The sequence below is a fragment of the Dermacentor silvarum genome, chromosome 3, assembly GCF_013339745.2.
Source record: "Dermacentor silvarum isolate Dsil-2018 chromosome 3, BIME_Dsil_1.4, whole genome shotgun sequence".
Classification (NCBI taxonomy): Eukaryota; Metazoa; Arthropoda; class Arachnida; order Ixodida; family Ixodidae; genus Dermacentor; species Dermacentor silvarum.
Window position 1 is genome coordinate 7,874,143 of NC_051156.1, and position 20,507 is coordinate 7,894,649.

Below are 20,507 nucleotides of genomic sequence, written 5' to 3' on the forward strand. Positions count from 1 at the left end.
AGCGCGCGCCTCGCCGCCCGACCCACGGGAGTTGGAAGGCGTGACGTCACGGCACCCTCATCGGATAGCCAGCCGGCCAGCCGCTGTCATTCGAAGCGCGCCGCCGCCGCCATCGCGAGCATGGATTCGAGTTCTGGTGCCTCTAACAGCAATGAGTACACGTCTGAAGACGAGGACTATTCCAACTTGGCAAGAAATATTACCGCTTACGGTTATGAACCTTCCGCATCAAGCGACAAAGAAGAGCAGGTGGCTGTGGAAGTGCCGGTCAGGTTTTCGCAAATCGTAGTGCGAGGATTTCGCTCTGCACCAGACACTTGTGCAAAAATTATTTGTCATTTCCTGTGTAAACTTGCTTTTTCAAGAGCGCATGAAGGCGAGGCAGCTGCCGGGTACTTCAGCATTGCGTAGATGACTGAGTAGTAGTTTATGCCGTCGATGTGAGCAACTGCTGTGAGGTATCAGTACCTCCGATACTCTCACGTCCACTTCGCCAGCCGCCCGACAGATGGCAGCACCTGTCTGGCGTTCCCCCCAGTTTTTCCTGCTTTTAGCTTGTGGAGAAGCAGAGCTGTGTGTGTGTCTGCCCCGCTGCCTTGTAGGACTGATCTCGTGAGTCACGCTCGCACTCGCTAGCCTTGTATTGTTTTACTATGCTTTGCCAACATTTTTAAAGACATTACTGCTTTCGTGCCCAGCCTCGGGCATCTCGCCCCAGCCTCGCCCTCGCACTGCTCAAGAAGGCTGCAAGTGAACGAAAACAGTACTGACATCTTTTTGCCTCATCTTTTCAAATGCGCCGCTGATCATTTCTGCCTTGCGTTTTCGTGAGAAGACCGATGGCACAGCGTCAGGCTTTAGGCGTTGCCTTTTGAGTGGCATGCCGAGGCTTTTCAGCACAGCCAGGCTGGTCACATAATCATCGTCGACGAAGTGGTCCGCGCAAATGAAGTCGTTTTTTAGAGGTCTCCAGGCGGGGCGTGATGGCTGACAGGCAGGTGTCCAAAGTTTACGCACCTTCTAGTCTCTGGAAAATGTGTGCGACGGCGTGTCACGACCAACGATGCAGTTATAACAGCAATGTCTGGGCATTTCCTTCTGCCGCGACGAACGCGTCAATATCAAGCGACGACCGTGGGAAGGCACATGTAAGACGCACCACCTGCTCCACGTGGAGCGCTGACGGGGAATATGTTTCAGATGGACCACGTGCGAAGATCGCTGAAAGGGGTTAAACAAACGCTGCAAGGGACCGACATCCCCGGAAACACTGCGACGGCTGTGGCCAACCTTGGCCGCGCGTGTGGCCGGGTGGGTGTTATGACGTCAAATTTCAGCTTCTGCCGGCAGCCGCTTGGAGGCAAGGTGCAACAGAAAATCGCAAAAAAAAAGTTTTTCGTTATTTTTTTCAAGGCAACTTGTTGTATTCGTCATTTTCAACAGTTCAACTTTTGTTCCGACGCAAAAAACCACCCGCCAACTTTTGTGTCCGTGTCCCTTTAACCACACAGCTGTAGTGGTTTGTCAGCTAAGGTAACAGGCTTTATTCTCGGTGGCAGCAGCAGTATTTTGGTGTAGGAGGAAAGTAAAAGCCCTTGGGCACTGACACTTTGGTGCACATTAAAGAATCACTGGGGGCCAAAATTAACCCAGAGCCCCTCACTACGATGTCGACCAGTTGTTAACTGAGGATTCTAATTATAAAGGAGACTGACAATCTACATTCTGGGCCCTTTTTTCTGTTGCACAACAAAAAGCTTATTCCTTCAGTCACCTTGAAAGATGCAGGACAAAATTTGTGACAGAATTTTTTATCTACAGTTGCTAGAACTATGAACAGTGATAATGTTGATATACGCGGGGGCAAGTTTCTGTGGCAGTGAAGGAAGCTACGGAGGCAACATGCATGGAAGTAAGAGCACTCCTGAAGAAAGTCCCGCATTTCTCGTTCGTGTTAGTTTAAGCTGGGGAAAAGAAAGCATAAACTTTTTATTTACAACAGAAAGATAAAATTGAGTACACTGCTGAGTGCTATAGACCTACTGCAGTTGCTGGCGTAGGCGGTATGCAGTGGTGCTGTTCATAGTAGTGATGGCTGATAGGGGTTACCGGCTTTTTCACGGCCCCGTGGGAATGCATGGGACTCAGAAATTTTTTATTTGATTTCTCATGAGTCAGTACAGTTATAAAGTGCCCATTTAGTGAGAAAGTTCGTCATACATCTTAGAAACGCTCGCAAAACAAGGCTAGAGCCATTTCAAACCTGGCATTCAAATGCAGGTATAGCCATGGTATAATACCGTAGAAACTAGAATATAGGCAAATATTTTTTCCTGAAAAAAAAAAATAAAACCTGCAAAGGAGAAACAGCTATACTCGCCCCTCATGTTATACAGTGAAACCTGGATATAACGAAATTGACAAATTCCCGAAAAACTTCGTTATAAAGAGGATTTCGTTATATGCACGTTCGGCATGAAAATTCGAAAGAAAAAAAAAACGCTTACCGTATTTACTCGATTCTAATGCACGAATCAAGCGCGCCAAGCGCGCCGCCGCCACTTCGCATTCCGTCGCGGCGGAGAAGGTGCTTCCGGTTGCTGCTCGCGCAATGACAAAATTTAGGGCGAAATCTCTAGGTTGTCGGCGGGGAAAATTTGTTATTTCGAGGGGGTCTCCCGCTGCCACTTTGTTACGTAGAGGTCTCAAATACATGTGCTTCTATGGAGTAACGGCCGGGAATAGAAAAACTTCGTTATATCCAGGAATTCGTTATATGGAATTTCGTTATAAGCAGGTTTAACTGTATAGTGAACTTTAGCTCAATGTGAGTCTATGTTTGGCCAAGTAAAGGCCAGGGGTCGACCTATGTTCTCAATTGACCTATATTGCAGTTTATACAGTCATGAATGCAAACTCCATTGGAATGCAAGTTGACATGCACTTCAAAGGCGCTTAATTTATTACGGCAATAACAACAATGGAGGTATTTTGTCAACAGGTGCCCAGTGCATGTCGCAACAACTTTTTCAAAATGTCAAGGTTAGTGCAGCTGATTTAGGAAAATATCAGTAGCTCTAAATGGTAATCCTAGACCTGTGCAATACTTTTCCTTTTTGCCCTGTATATATTGTATTTCTTATAATATCCTTGTTCGTCCCCCTTACTCAATGACCTCTGGGTCCTGTAAGGTATTGTAAATAAATAAATAAATAAATAAATAAATAATTTATGACGCCAGGAGCAATGGGAGTGCGTAGCATGCGACATAGCGGCACCATAAGGAAAGACAAATTACAAACGATCGCTTCAAATTTTAAGTATGTTATTATTTGCAGAGCACGGCACTACCCATATAGACATGGCTTGTTAAAACAAATTTATTCAACCTTGTTTTTTAAAACTGCATGTCATTGAAACAGGCGTTGCGCTTGGACTTAGTCAATACATACATGTTTTTGTTCAGGATGAACACTACTCAGATCCACACCGAGGAATTCACACAGTAAATGAGTACCACCGACAGGGCAGCGAACATGTCAACAAACTAGTTATCAAGGGAAATTCAGTGCGCTTGATATTGAGCATGCATGCATGTATACCTACCGATGAGAAACTTAACATCTAAATAAAAGAACAAAAAAGAAACTACACTGAATGCACACAGTCACGAACACATTCTATTCTTGCGTACTGATGCTCTATGAAAATTGTGCACGTATTCCAGTGTTAAACAAAACATAATGTAGACGCACAAACACGACGAGAGAAAAACACAGTCAGACCTCGATATAGTGAGGTCGGTAAAATCAGCAATTTGTGTTGTTATATCGAAAGTTCGTTATAGTATTGAAATTCAACCTTTTATACAAATAAGTACAGTTGCTAATGAATTTTTCTTGCACAGATGGGGCTACACATTTTTCTGAATTATAGGGCAATCGGAAAAAAACTAATTTTTATGAGAAAAAGAAATCATTTTGTTGAACTTGATAGTTGGTGACGAAAGATATAGTTTCATGCCGTGTCGACAATATCTTCACATCGGCGGTACGAATCGAAGCCAGCCACGCTTTCAGGTCCACAGCAGCTGCTTTCCCACAGCTGATAGTGTCGCCTGCAAAGGGATGATGCTATTATGAAAAGCACCGGCAGCGAGGCGTGGATGCTTCGTCTGCCTCTCGCTTCAACACATCTCTGAAAACCGCGATTATGCATCCTCCAGCATTAAAGTGCACACAATGCCACGCCATCTCTGTTCGCCCAGGCTTTGCACACACGACAGCTTACCTCTAAAACAGGCCGTGTACATGCTCAGCCACACTGACAGCCATGCATAGCCACGGCTGGTCTAGAAAAGGAGATGCGTGCCAGCTTGCCCCCACTCTCTCCCTCTCCCTCCTTTCCCCTTGATCGCATGGGAGGACAGCACTTATCAAGCCACCATCCTTCTCGCCTCACCCTCGCACACTTTCACTTGCACCGAAAGCATACAGCGTGTGGGGTGCGATAGGATCTTATTGTACTTGGACTTTATATGGAACATGATACAGTTAAATCTCGATATAACGAAGTCAGTAAAATTGGTAATTTGCTTCGTTGCATTGAAATTCGATCTTTTATATAAGTACAGTTGCTGATTGATTTTTCTTACACGAAACGGGCTGCAAAATTTTTCAGAATTATTGGGCAATTAGAAATTGGGCAACTTAGAAAGAACATGTTGTTCTTTTGTTGAAATTGAGTCGGCGACGAAAGGTACTGATGATATCTTCATATCGGCGGTATGAATTAAGTGAAGCTAACCACTCTTTCGCGTCCACGCTGCCCCCGTGGCTGATAGCGTCGCCGCTATTATGAAAAGTGCCAGCAGTTGGGAGCAAATGCTCCGTCTGACTATCGCTTCAACATGTCTCTGAAACTTGATATTTCGCAATCTTTAGTACTAAATGCACGGGAAGACAGCGCACATTATGCCATGCCATCTCAGCATGCCCACTCTTTACACATGTGGCAGATTACCTCTAAAACAGAGCTTGGGAGCTGCGTATACGCTCAGCCGCATTGACAGCCATGCGCAGCTACAACCGCGCTAGAAAAGGAGCCGTGCACAAATTTGTCCCCCCACTCCCATCTCGCGCGCGCTTGATCGTGTTACCGTGAGCTTGCTCCCTTCCTCTCCTTTTCCCTCCTTTCTCCTTGTTCACGTGGGAAGATGGCGGTCGTCAAGCCTTCATCTTTTTCGGCTCATCCTCGCAAGCTTTCACTCGCACCCAAAGCATGCAGCGCACGGGGCATAATGTGATCGTATCGCACTTGGACTTTATAGAGTACACGATGCGGCTCCGCTTCAGCAGTCTCTCTTGGACGTGCGGCCCGTGATTTGAAAAGTGGGTACACAAGTAGTCGCTTGTAATTCAACCATTTGACCATCTGCGTCTGCAGAAGCTTCCATTTATCGTGTCAGTATTTCTTCACAGTGGCTTTCTTCACAGTGGATTTTGTGATGTTGAAATCATGTATAAACACGCTTTGTTATATTGAGGTTCTAAATACATGGTGGTCTATGGACAAGAAGTTATGAAAAGATAAATTCTTCCTTATATCGAGAATTTCATCACATTGAAGTTCGTTATTTCGAGGTTTAACTGTACTGCTCTGTATCGGTGGTCACTGTTGGTCGTGCGGCGCGTGATTTGAGAGGTACATTCGCAAGTAATGCAAGTAATGCAAGTAATGCAAGTAATGCAGTCGCTCTTGGACACGCCGCACGTGAATTACATGCAGCTACTGCATGTAATCTTTTGACTATGTAACCATTTGACTATGTAAATCCGCGAAAGTTTGCATTTATTGCTTCAATATTCCTTTGCTGTGGCAGTGAAATTTCGTTATATTGAAATCATGTAAACACACTTTGGTTCAGTGGAATCTCGATGTTACGATCACGGCTAATACGAATTTCCGGATGATACGAATTTTTCTGTGGTCCCGGCTGAGCCCCATTACTTTGTAACGTGCTAGAGAACGGTTGTTACGAATCGATTTTCGACCCGCGTCGGTTGATACGAATAAACGCCGCCCCACCGACGGCCGCGGGAAGAGAACAGCGCGCAGTCACGCACTTTTTCCCTTTCTCTTTTGGTGCGGAGGCGCGGACACGGCGCCGGACAGCGCAGAGGCCGCGACTGGGCGCGAAGAGTTTGAAGCGGTGGCGCTTTTGTTGCTTTTGTGTTTTCCTCCTTTTCTGCTGTGCCGTCGGCCGTACGGAGTGGCTGCTGTGCTTCGGGCCGTGTTCTTTGTGTTTGCGCTATTTTGCCTAGTCGCAGCGAGCTATGTCTACCGAGATACGATCTCAGCTGATTCGCGCGGCCGGTATGCCGAGGCTGCGGCAGCCTCCGTTTGCGCGTCTTCCGTCGACTGCGTTATCGGTGCCGATGGCACAGGGCGATTGTCTGTTCCGCTGCCGGAGTCACATGGTGCAAGATAGCGCGGCACGTAATCTACGGTGCAAGGTAGCGCGGCACGTTCAGTCGGGTGCTCCTCCGCTTCTCCCCGCTAATCGCCGTATTTTTCTTGCCGTAGTAGGCTTGCGCTTCCGTATTCCGAAGGCGTGCTTCGTCCAAAATTTCTTCTCCAACGAGCGACGATCCATCACTAACCTGGGAGCTCTCAGTAATCCGAATTCTGAGTGTCAAGTGAAGACGCCGGCATAGTTTACGAAGCAGACAACTGCGGTTGCCATCTTGCTCCCGTCACAGCAGCAACCAATGGAGCCTTTCAGCACGGCAGCCAATCGGAGGCCCGCTTTCATCCGGGGGCCCGTGTGACTATATATCGCAGACCCGCGCTTCTTTTGTGTTTGTGCGTTTCTTACAAGATGGCGACTACGGACGAATTGAGAAGCGGAACGGCGAAACTTTGAGCTTTCGGACGATACCAAGATGGCGGCGCTCGGTGGCAGGAAATATGAAATATGTCTCCGTGAATAGCGGTGATATTGCGCGATTTAAAGCTGTTTTCTCACCCTGCGCACTGACGAATTAATCTTTTTCGGGCACTTTTAGTGCGTTTTCAGCCAAACCATTTTGATACAGCGTAGATTAGGCGTAGCAGATACCGAAACGCGTGGTTGTAAAAAATCGACTTTTCTGGCGATTTTCGCGATCTGATCCCTGCGTCCCCCCTTAATTTGGCTAGCTTTAATTGCGTTTCGATGATACGAATTTCGGCTAATACGAATATTTTTCGTGACCCCGTGAGATTCGTGTCATTGAGATTCCACGTATATTGAGGTTCAAAATACACGGTGTTCTATGGACAAGAACATATAAAAAGTGAAATACTTCATGATATCAAGAATTTCCTTATATTGAAGATTATATTGAGATTTAACTGTATCTTGAATTAAGCTAGTTGGTCACACATATCGAAAGCACTTGACAGCACTAGAGACATGTTGTACACATGTTGTACACGTTTCGTTCCTGTCGCTAGCACCATCAAGTGTTTTCGACACGACGATGGATCTTTTGGAACAATTCAACATAGGCTAGGTGGATTCTTGGGTCATTCCACGCGAACTGGTTGGTTTTGCGAGCAACACGGCACGAAGGAAAGCTGTGCACAAGTGGCAACTGTTGGCCTTATTTGTTCTCCTTTTGGTGCTGTAGCTTCGTCTTGGCATCTTAGATAGAAGAACTCTTTCCTCGATGTACATTTCTCTGGGAGTTCGTTTGGTTTCTTCAAACTGCTCTAAGCATTCCAAACCAATGTAATTATTTCACGGCCTTGGCATGTCTGATCATTGGCTGTTCTATATCACTAGCAGTTGAGAGAGCAAACCATTGACTGTCACTTTCACTCTCGTGTTGTTTTCGGAGAAGTTAGTCGACGCGCAGGTTTCCTTTTTTCTTTGAGAGAGATGGAAAGTGAAAAAGCAGTAGAGAGCAAAATGCACAATTTATGCACATCATGTTTTTGTTTGCTGTTGCGAGCGGAGAAGCGTAGCTGAGTGCAACTCTGGCGCTGCCGCTGGGTGTTTCGATGAGCGCTGCCAATTGACTAAGATAAACTACTGTATTTTTGGAGTGCTGCATCCGCGTGTGGTGTTAATAAAGAATATGCGAAAATTTTCTTATGACGAGAATTGGGCTCCAAGCTTTTCTTCGTTAGCTTTAGGTGATATACTCTTGAAAGTAGCTTCTTGTTCATTGCTGCTGTTCCCTTTATTTTTCAGCAATATCTCTGCTGTAAAGAAATGTGCAGATAATAAAAATTATGCTTATATTGAAGTCGCAAGGTTCGACACTAATCTGGTATTTATTCTGCATCATGAGTAAAAGTACAGTCTTACTGCGAAATCTGCTATCAGAACTAAGCTTGCCCAATTTTAGCAAGCTGCTATTGAGTGTAACCTCCATGCAGTGACACTTGTGTGATCCCTCCCCAAGATCAGTGAAGTCATGCAGGGAAGAGCAGAGCAAGATTGGGGACCCAAATAAATCTTTACTTATAAGCTAGGAAGTTGGGAATTATGAAATGGGCTGAATGTATCTGTACGTGCACTTGTTTGTATGTATGCATGCTCCTCAAAAATGCCAGGTAGAAGGTTGCAGAACACGTTTGAAAAGAAGCGATGCTTGTGACCTAGGGATTCGGCTGAACATTCTTGTCTGGTGGGCTTTGCAGGAGTTCCTTAGAGCTAGAAACGTTGAGGGGGCGTTTAATTATAAATAGGTGACAGAAGGTTGTACAGAGTGCTGGATAAATAGGAGTGCCAGGTATACATGGCTCCTCCATGCAGACTGCTGGCTGATTTCTGCACATATTTCGCACATTTTGGAGTGGGTTGAGTTTAATGCTACATTTGAAAGCATCACTTGCCTGTTTTTTTTCACAATGAAGCCAAAGTGCTTGTCTGTTAAGGCAGCAATAAAAATAATGCTTAGCTTGCTGCACCAGTGGAATGATGGCACCATCTGTCACCGCTAGGGTGGAACTTTCTGTTCACCATTGTGATGACAGATGGCACCGTCATTTCGTTGCAACAAAGCTGACATTTTCTTTGTGGCATCGCCGCAGACAACAGGCACTTTGGTTTTACTGTGAACAGAAGCTAACGCTCACAGACGTGGTATAAACCACGTCTGTGAGCCGATTGCGAAATGCTACTGTGCAAAAGTTTAGCCAAAATTAGCCAACGGTGTTGCTGGGAGAATCACATATACCTGGAACGCTTATTTATAGGGGTGTGCGAATATTCAAAACTTTCGAATAACTAATCGAATAGTGTCCTATTCGATTCGGTCTTTGAATTGAATAATCATTATTTGTAAATGTGAATATTTGTAAAATACGTTTCGAATATTTCAAAATGTCAACTGCTCCCAAATAAATGTAAAATTTGAGCAAAAGTACGGCAAGCTTTCACCCCTGCGGGCATAGTATAGTAATGAAACATGAGAACTTGCGTAGTGGAGCAGGCTACGTCGCTTAGGCAGCCATACTTTACAGGTTGTACAGCGATCATTCGCACTCTCTGAAGAGTCCTGTGCATGTCAAGAGACTACAGTTGAACCCAGATATATCGATCGCACATATAACGAATTATTGTGTATATACTATTGTGTATAAATATAAATACCTTGGCGTAACATTTACTCACAATCTCTCATGGTCTGCACACATTGATCAAACATGTTCTAAGGCATTAAAAAAACTTGGATATTTACGTCGTACTATGCAGAAGGCTCCAAAGGATACTAAACTCTTAATGTATAAAACACTTGTCCGCCCCATTATCGATTATGGTGCCACAGTGTGGTCACCCCATAACCAAAACAACATAATCAAACTAGAAGCAGTTCAAAAGAAAGCCGTCCGCTTCATTTTTTGCCGGTATGACCGCTATTTTTCACCATCATCTGCCCTCCCTTCTCTGAACCTAACATTACTTTCTGTGCGTCGTGACGTGGAATCTTTAAAATTTTTGCACAACATAATTAACATGTTCTATCGTACTTCGAACACAGTTTGCTTATCTTTCGCCAAACCTTCTTCTACACGTAACTTCCACGAGCTGAATCTTTTCCCTTTCTATGCCCGTACAAATACTTTCAAGTACAGCTTCTTCCCCGCACTATAGAAGTATGGAATTCCTTACCTGGCTGTCTTCGTTCACTCCCGATAAGCGAATTCGAAAGTGCTCTTTATAAAAAGCAGCGTGTGTAACTGCTTGAGTTATGTTTGATTTATGCTTTGTGTATGCATTTCAGTGTTTCGCTGCTTTCTGTATTGAAGAAAATAATTTTCCAGTGCTTTACGTGTTCTACTAATATTTGAATTTGCTAATGTTGTAAGATTCTTTGTTCAGTTTCACTTATTTCTTGTTCACCCCTGTATTAACCCACTCCTGCAATAGCCCTGTTATAGGGCTGCAGTATGTACAAATAAAATAAATGAATAATAAATAACAGCAGTAAAATCCCCTTGAAAATTTTTGTATACAATTTTTATTTTATACATCGAAATACCTATAATCAAACTTTTTGGTAATCCCCTTCAGATTCGATATATGCGAGTTCGATGGTATTTGTTTGCTCCTAATGCTTCATTTGTGCTATTAATAAGCAACACTTCATAACGTGCCACATAACTCCAGAAACTTGCTAATTTTAATTGGGATGTGAACATTGTTTTATGATAATTGCGATAACGACTATTCATTAGTCGAAAAATATTCGTAAAGTATTCTATTTTCTATTCGATTCGATTTGCTTCTGGCACTATTAGAGTCGTATTCGATTTCGGGCTCAAAAATTACTATTCGCACATCCCTACTTATTTATCGACCACTCAGTACAGTCTGCTTACTTACTGCAAGTTTTAGACTGCTCTTTGCTGTAATTGAGTCAAATAGTAAAAATTCTATGGGGTCTAAATTTTTTTAACTACATAATTGCAGTCTTAGCAGATGTCTACGCTTTGCCAAGTCTTCTTATAACATGTCCTTATAAGGCTCCCGAAATATGTAACAGTCTCTTTAATTAAATTGTCCAACAGGCACATTGTTTTTACAGCGAAGCTCTTAAGGGCTCACTCTTCGATGGTCATGTCCGGCAATAGAAAAAAAACTCATTGGCCGTATGCTGTATGTGCAAGTAAAAGCGCGCGAGGGACGAGGGGCGCGCACTTTCACGGGGAGCGAATGCACGGCAGAGAGCAAACGCGACTTCCCAGTGGAAGGGGAGTGGTGGGCATCGAGGCACCCTAGACTGTGTGTGGGCGTGCCCGCTCTCCCACTGCGGTGCAAGCGCGCAGCCCTGCCGGCCTCTGCCGCCTGTGCCGTCGACTCTCTCTATGGGCACTCGCCCGCCTCTCCCCCAACTGTGTCAACAACGGCGTTAAGCCGTTTTGTCACGTAGCCAGCGTTTTGACAGCGGTTGTGTGCGGTCACACAAACAATGCGCGCAACTGTTGTCGACGGCGGCGACGTTTTGCCTGCATTCGCACCGAACACGCTCGGCGTTGGTGACGTGTTTATTAAGAACGTGCCAACTTTTGCCGTACACCCTATGGTGGTGTATCGTAGCGACCATAAGGCCATGGTCTCTGTGGTCACTAAATAAAGGAAAACCACCGGATCATATATATTTCCCATTCTTTAATAGTTCAAATAACCAATTACACCATCACATCTTAATAGTCGTAATTGGGAATACATAATTCCCACCTATAGTACAGGTTCGCTGGTCTTCCATCTCCACCCCAGTGGAAGGGCTGACAGTTTTTTTCTTTTAATTTGTTAATATTTTTTTAACATCAGTAGCCAATGTGCACTTTGTTGCATCTTCCTCTGTCTGATTTATTTAGGGGAACATGAAATGGTGATGCCCTACTTCAAGCATGACTGTACATTATGTTCATAAATGTACAGGAAGTTGTGGTTACAATGAAATCACTCAGTGTTTTTTGCAGTTCCAATTGCAGTGCATGTATTTTATAACAGAGTGTTTACAGTACAGTGGCACTGCATTCTACTTAGTATGAAATGCAAAATGGGAAATTTGCACAAGACCGATCAGTGCAACATAGGGTGATAGAGCTGTGCACCTGTTAAGTCAGTCATTGATGAAACTTGGCCAGCGATGATCATGAAGTATCTCACATGACACAGATGGAGAATATAAAACCCGCAGCCATAGTGAGCTGTATGAGTATGTACACCATGTTGGCAACAAATACCGTGAAGACTATTTCAAGTCGTATGCGCTTGCTGACGTGGATGCTTCTACTTTTACTACTGCCACGGATGCAGAAATCATCGACATTGTATTGGGCAACGAAGACAAAGAGGACACTGCAGTGGCACAAATATTTCATGCAATGTTGGAGGTGCCAACCATCCCTTGCTTGTTTTGAAATAAAGCGGGGTGCAGTTCACTCGAATCTACCAATCTGATGCAAGGCATTCTGCAGTCCTTGTTCTAGGCTTAGCCTGGCAGCAAAAACACTCCATGACTGTCTTGGCTGCAGCCTGAAGATAACGATTTGCGTAATTATTCCACACAAAACGAATGATCATTTATTACTATGTTGGAGCAGTAGCTGTAGCAGAACCACATATGGTGCTGCAGCGTCATTTGCTGCATATGGGCACTGCATGCAGCAGCAGTGGCACAGAGATTGTGGTGCGCATGGTGTGATATTGCGTGCAAAAAAAAAAAAAGAGAACTCCATGCATGTCAGCCTTAAGGGAGTGCATAAAAATGCTGACATGCCAGTTGCTAGCTAACGCTGGCAGTTGCAATGATAGCAGTACCGGTGGACACACGAAATTCAAGTGGGCATTTCTTGTTTTGAAATGTGCCACCGTGTTTCCTTCATGCACCTGCACTATCATCTGCCGTGTGAGTGTCCACTGAAGCCAGACCAGTGCTACTAGAACCAATTCACTTTCACTGCTTCCTATGCTGTCCAGTGCAACAAAAATTCACCGACAATTACGTTACTCCCTATGCGAAATTTGAGCGCAGCTCTATACTTGCTTTCAATTTGTGATATATTGGCTGGCACGGACAATCTGTCTCATGCGGCACGTTGCAAACGGAGCTAAGTGTGGCGCGACTGCCTCGCTAATCTGGAGATTGCGAGAGCCAGCACATGGGTGACGCATGGGCATGATTCACAGCTGCATCTTTGCATCAGCAAATATTTTGTGTTCTGTAGTTTTTCTGAGCACTGTCTGGCTTCTAGTTAATCTTTTCACACTACCATGTTCATGTGTTTATGGAAGCTACTCCTAAGTGCCGTAAAAAAAATACATTGTTGGCTAATCTGTCCTTTGGGTATGATTGGCAACGTTAATGCGATTTTTGTTTTTTACAAGTACAAGATTTTTTTATTAATTTCAATGAAAACAGATTAGCAATATATCTTATTATGGGTATTTAATCGGTGATGATATGTTTTGTAAGTTATGATAGTTATTATGATGAGCGGCACATACCCACTGGAACATACCCAGTGACTCAAGTTGGCGTGAAAGGAGTACAGTTAGATCAAAGGGGGGGGGGTATTGTCTGCTCCTTCTCGCTCATGCAACTAGAGCCAATCGGCGACAGCCATAATGGACAGTCCACTAGGTGGACTCTTAGAGAATACCCCCCCAGGACATATATAGATACCGGAAAATGAGTGAAGTATCGAAAGAATGCTAATTGCATTAAAAAAAAAAAAAAGCAGCAATAACTTGGCTTGGTTTGAAATCATTTGGTTCTTCATGACTGACTTGTTAGTCAGAATGGGCCACTGCTTTAGATCATGCCATGTTTCTATAATACAGGATACTGCAGTTAGTCGAGAATTTCTGTCATGAAGCAAGGCTGTTCGGCTCTTATGGTAGCCACAAATGTGTCCAATGTCCCTTGTGTTTAAGCGTGCTTCTTTCTTTAACGACATGATAATAGCTATTTACTATGTCCCTTTGATCAAACAGTAGATCAGAAACCTGTGTGATTGCTTTGAATTTTTTGTCTGTCTGGTCTGTGCAGTATTTCTTCCCTTATCTTCAATTCATCTGGGCTGTTTGGTGCTCCTAAAAAAGTGATGACTCGTTTCACCTTTGGTGTAATCTGTGCTCTTGCATTGGGATGATTCCTCGTGCCCTCTGCCTATACAGCATTGGCACAGTGAAGGAAGGACTAGTAGTAGTAAACATTCACTGGCGTCTGATTTGCATTCCACCGTCACCTCATCAGAAAACTGAAACTATGCAACTCTCTCTGACTAGAACTGAGACTCTGCTTCAGTACTGCTGGTTTGTATGCTTACCACTTCAGCCACCCTTGTGGCAGAACTGTGAACCCAAGTTGATTGGACTAACATTGAGATAGTTTGCATATTTGGTGTCATATTGCTGATCAGTCTGCATCCACATCTGCCTTGTGGATGTTCCTTTAGGAAGAGTTTGTCTTTCTCCTCTGCTGAGCTAACCTCCTGGCTGTCTTTTCCCCCTGGTCAACAAAGGAGGAAAATCACCATAGGTGGAAATTGCTAGAACTATACACATATTCATTTTCATATACGGTGAAAACTTTTTTCGTGTTTTAAGAACTCAAGGCTAAAGTTTTAGCAGCGTAACTGAATAATAGCGAAGCTGAGGTTGCAGGGTTGCATGCATGGCCCATTGCCTAAAAGAGCCGGGTCAGTGTACGATCGCACCACGCGACGTACACAGGATGCCTGTGGGAATGTGGAGAGGATGCACCTCCCTTTCCCAGTTTCCCGGCGTTGTTTCGCGACACGATGGCGCGCGTCTACACCAGGTTCACGGGAAAGAGGGCAGTACCTGTCCCCTCGGTGTGGAAGATGGGCCTCTTGCTGAATGAAGGATATGAGACTCAAACAGGGATGCACTTCGCTTGCTGTCGGTTCTCTCTGATGGATTTCTTGCCCCTGCCCCCGCGAACGAGCTCATCTCCCAACCATGCGCGACGAGAGGTGAGCCGACCCCTTCACTTTCGTCATTTATGGAGAGGATGCCCCTAGCTTAAGGCTGGTTCATGTTGTCGGAGCAATAAATATTGTCTCACGTGTATGCCGTTGGTTTGCTTTATTCGCCCAAACCCACCGTTGTTGCAATTTATTTGCACTGTGTGTTGGGGATGCCTCACGTAGTGATTAAGTGTGGCTATGAGCAGTGCTTGCCTTCTGCGCTTACTGCACAATGAGTGTACTACATAGGGTACCTATAGGGTACACTCTGGGATCTCCTATGGGAACTCCTATTATTCACAGAAAGCATGCACCAACATTGATGCAGCGAACATGTATTGCATTAACAGCGTGCTCAAAGGGGCTGGTTGGTTCATCATTAGAAAAATGCAGAAACAGCGCAACACAGGATAAGCAAAGAGCATAGGGCAGGGCGCTGACTAACAACCAAATCCTTTATTTCCAGAAGTGGCATATAAAGACATCATTGAAGGTCTCACAAAAGAAAGAAAAAGAGAAAGAAAAATAAGGATAAGAAGGATAAGCGTTAGCCACAAAGATAATCCAGTTCTTTTGTTGACAGCGTGAGGTACGCAGAACTGACGCATGCGTCAGTTCTGCACCTCTCACGTTGTCAACGAAAGAACTGGTTTATGTTCGTGGCTAACGCTTATCTTTCTTTGTCTTTCTTTTGTGAGACCTTCAATGATGTCTTTATATTGTAACGATGTTGAGGAACACAGGTTAAGAAAACAACGATATTTTCTGGAAATAAAGGATTTGGTTGTTAGTCAGCGCCCTGCCCTGTGCTCTTTGCTTATCCTGTGTTGCGCTGTTTCTGCATTTTTCTAATGTATTGCATGTATCCTAAACATCTTAATGGAAGACATTTTTAAGATGGTAAGATGGCTAATGCAACAGCTGTTGCATTAGCCATGATTCAACATTGTCAAAATACGAGGGTTGTACCAAAAGTAATGTAAAAGTGAACATAATGTTTTAATAATTGACATATGTTGTTCAAGATTTAAATGCTTGTAGAGCAACTCTTTCTCAATGCAGCGTTAGTACATAATGTAGTCTCCATCGCATGAGGTGTATTTGCGCCAAGATTTAATCACATGCTCAAATGCTCTTTGAAAAAATTCAGGTGTGCATGAATCAATTCATCCACTCGCTGAAGATTCAAGTCACTGGTCACGGTTGATGGTCTCCCACAGTTTCATTTGTTTTTCATGCTCATTTCCCCTTCTTTAAACTTTTTCATCCCTCTCTGCACATTACTCTTGTTAATGGTGTCATCTCTGTACACATTCAGTAGCCTTCTGTGAATGTCAGACAGCCTGCACCCCTCCTTTGTCAAAAACTGAATGACAGCTGTTTTCTTCTGCTTGTAATTCATTAGTTACCTGCAATAAAATAGAAGGGCTATTATAGGATATTATGGAAGAATTTGACTCTACAAACACGTAGAATATGAAATACATATGGCAGTTAACAAAAAAAAGTTTTGCAAACTTTTGCATTACTTTTGGTACAATCCATTACAAAGGAAAGCAAGACTGGGCCAGCTGCCCAATTTTTTTGCTAATGGAAGTAGCAACATCTTTCTGCATGCTATGCACCAGATGACCATATCTGAAGGTGTCTGAATCATTCAATCATTTGACCCTTGTTGAAACGCCTGTTTCAAGTATTGTGGTAGCGTCATCTGCTACACGGGGCAGTGCACGGACGCAAACGTGAAAGAGGTTCTGAGGAGCGCGTGTGCCACGCAGAATGTGGTGCATGAGAAAGAAAAAAAAAGAAAATCTGAATACGAGCTGATGCATTGTGTCTCTGTCTCAAGGCTTGTCTGCTGACGAAGCCTGCTCTTTCTTCCGAAAAGGCACTTTACAGCCCTTTCGTTATTACTGTACTTCTGTCATTTCTCGTAAAGCCTGTTCGTGCCTTCAGAGGTCAGTACCCAGCATCCATGTCATAGGATAGAGATAGAGATGTTCTCTTATTAAGTAATAGGTGCCCAGTTTGTAGCATTCGAATCTTCATTGAAAATAACACCGCCATGGTGACGTATTCAGATCTCAACAGATGTGCACATGGGCGAGCTGTTCCATAAACAGATTTTAACTAGCATTTCAAGTTTCGTATCGCAGAACCTAGAGCGACTTGATTCTCCTGGTAAAGGCAAGGTCATTGGAGGAGGACGCATAGTTGTGTAAATGGCCATGGCTTTGATGAAATGGTTATAATTTATTCAAATTCACAGTAGTGCCACATTGAGTGTGATCCTCAGAGCTGTGCATTTGAGCAAGCATGACAGAGCTCGCCGTTCCACTCTCCTCTAGGTTGATGAACATCTTCTCGTGGAGTGGCCTGGTAGACACCAACTACTTCATCTCGGACTTGTTCAAGGTGCCCCAATCTTAAGGTGAGTTCCCTTCATGTGGTTTATTCTGCAAGGTGGGGGGTATCATTTGGGGGTTGGCACTAGAAGAATGGTGCATCGGACAAGTTGGTATTGATTCATAGTTATTACAGCTTAAAATACGAAAGAAAAACATGAAATGACAGGACCATGGGCTGGCTATTGACTGACGTTTTTTTTTTTATTGCAACATGTATTTGATATAGATGCCAATCTTTTCCTCGCGCATGCTCGCCAAAATGCTCGCTGCATAATGCATGCCAAAATGCCTGCTTGCCATGTTCTGCTAGGCAAAACATGGTCTGTGTCAAAACATGGTCTGCGTCACACTTGTAAAAATGACCCTGATTTGTCTGTATTGGCTGAAAGCCAATGAGAACTGGGAGAAACTATTTTGGCACCTTTGTGGGAAATGAACAGTGGCGCCATCTGTCATTGTGAGGCTGAATTATGACATATGCCTTGTTTTGCCATTACAACGTGAGATGGTGCCATTCTTAAATTAAATAAAAAACTTTTTGTCAGGCATCGCCACAGACAATGCACATTTTTTGCTTATTCTGGACAAAACAAGCAAGTAACACACCAAAATGTACTCGAAGCTGTGCACAGCATGAAATGCCACCTCTGTGGAAAATTAGAATGTAAACGAGCTAGTGGTTTAGTTGGAAGAGTGATGTATACTTGGTGCTTTTATTTGCACAGCATTCAGTATGCACCAATTGCAAATTCAGTTGACTCCTGTGAAGACAAACTCGAAGGTATGTGAAAATATGTTTGTCTTATCAGAAGTTCATCTTAGTGAAATTGATCCACAAGGCTAAAAGTCAATTATTCCTGGTGCACCCCAATATTCATAACACAAAACAGCGAATGAAACAGCATTAAAATGAAATGGCAGATGTGGAAGGTGACATTTATTTTATTTGCATGATACAAAGTATTGCTTTGTGCATACTTATTAAAGCTCTAGACTAATTGTTGCTTGCAGGCACTCGTCAAAATATGCACTGTCACAAATGCTGACACTTCACCTAGCTTGCTCAGACATTCTTCAGTGCCCTCATACATTGATAAAATTGACCAAAGTAGTCAGGAAGTTACTGGTTCACACTGCTGGTTCTTGTGGCTACTGGGTAGTGTGCTCACCAACATTACCAGCCTGCAGAAAGGCATCTCGAAGACCTGCTCAGTGCGGTTCTGCTCAATATAATGTCAGCCCTGCAGGCTTTTCCATAATTGTCTTTGTTTACAGAAACGCCATTTGCTTCTTGTGTCGCCTAGCTACTCTGGATCTACCAATATCCACTGAGGCGAGGAGCAGGCATCATTGGCAGCTGTGAAATTTTGACTTTACTAAATTTGCAGTTCATGTTAACTGAACTTTTTTTTTGTATTGGGTCTATGAGAAACCAACGTTCATACGTTGTTCCTCATATTTGGAATTTGGCTTAACCAGGTTCGTCTTTATGGGAGTCTACTGTCATTGCACACGCAGAGCAAAGCAAAATTAACAATCTGCCACTGTGTCCTTGTTTCACTTTAAAGCACTTGTGGAGAATTTCAACTAACTAAGCCTGCCTCTCTCCATCCTATTACTCAGCCAACACCTTAGCGTAGACAGTGGCTGCAAGAATGTAGAGAAAAGGGGACAAAAGGAAACCGCTATTGTTCTTTTTTTCAATGGCACCGCTCTGGTACTGCTGTTATGATTCACATCGACCAATCAGCTACTCGATTCTTTCTTTTCTCCCCACCCATTTCTTATTTTTCTTTGTGTCACGCTGCAGACGGGGCGCATGGAACCGATCATTTCAGCCCTGACCGAGGAAGAAGAGGAAATGTTCCGCAACATGATGCGCCGGGTGCACACCATTGCCAGGGTGAGTACGCCGTTCTGCATAGTGCAGTAGCGCACCCAGGATCTCTGCCGGGGGAGGGTTGACAGTTTGCCAATACCATCTAAACAGCACTAATTTCGATTTCTTCACGGGAAATTGTAAAAAAAAATGCGCGTTTTGCGAGTGTGCAGACGATTGCGCGTCTTACATCTATAGTTGCAGTACTCAAATGCGTAAGGAAAGAAAAGGGGTTAAACAAAAGGGGGAATTAAGTCGGCCTCAGGGGGGGGTTACAATCCCCGAATCCCCCCCCCCCCCCCCCCCCCGTCGGTGCGCCACTGGCATAGTGTACATGTGCTACTGTTGCATACTGTACTGGGTGTTGGGGTTAATGACCAGTAGCTATTATTGCCCGTGGTGAGGGCATGTGTTGTGAGTGCAGGCTTCCCATGGAAGCAGTGGCTTGATGCTGTTTTAGAAGATAGAAGCACAGTTATTGCTGTATTTGCATGTACTATCAACCAAAAATGTTTACGCACCTCGGGATCTCAGAAAATGCTAAATATCTGAGCAGTCTTTAAAAGTAGCCAGTAAAACCGTACATCGATCACAATGTTGTTAGCATATGCCAGTAGAGGCTGGAAATGCGAATACCAGGCTGCGATTTGAGGCTGCGGAGATATTCAGCTTTTTGTCAGATCCCTTGGTCTGTAACCTTTTTTGGTCAATAGTACATTACAAAAGCTCTTCTTTTTTTGTGTGAGCGTGTGTGCATCCGGGCATGTGACTAGTAGCATAAAGGAAAGCACCTCTTAATTCAGTGTTTGAAAGCATTCTCTAAAAAGGAGATTTTGCAGCAAAGGGCGGCTTTGCTGATCGACCCAGTGTCGGTGAATTAATTGTGTGGCTGCATAGTTTTGTGAGACCTCCTCAACTGCTTATGTAACAACCTTTTTGCCATCTTCGCTGCTTATCACTACTTTGAACATATGTTTCCTCTAGTGGCGGTCCCAAGTCTGGAGGCGGGGGGGTCATTGGGGATGATTGCTACCTCAATTTTTTCGCCTGTCTCATCATAGGACACTCATGTCACCAAATGGGCACAAGGTGCATGCTGCTTTCGGAGAGAAAAATAGAGAAAACATGCAAGGGGGGGGGGGGGGATTGGGGAACGGCCACAGTTTGGGCAAACAAAACCATTCATGAGGACAATGACAGAGACTGGCGGGGAGAATTTGTGC

General features: G+C 44.1%; 1 protein-coding gene across 1 annotated transcript in view; it reads left to right on the forward strand.

Moving 5' to 3' along the window:
- Positions 1–20,507, forward strand: part of LOC119445296 (proline dehydrogenase 1, mitochondrial-like) — a 114,955-nt gene that overhangs the window by 79,810 nt on the left and 14,638 nt on the right. The window contains 2 exon segments of the mRNA XM_037709610.2: positions 17,346–17,420; positions 19,209–19,308. Of these exon segments, the coding sequence (XP_037565538.1) occupies positions 17,346–17,420; positions 19,209–19,308 (175 nt within the window).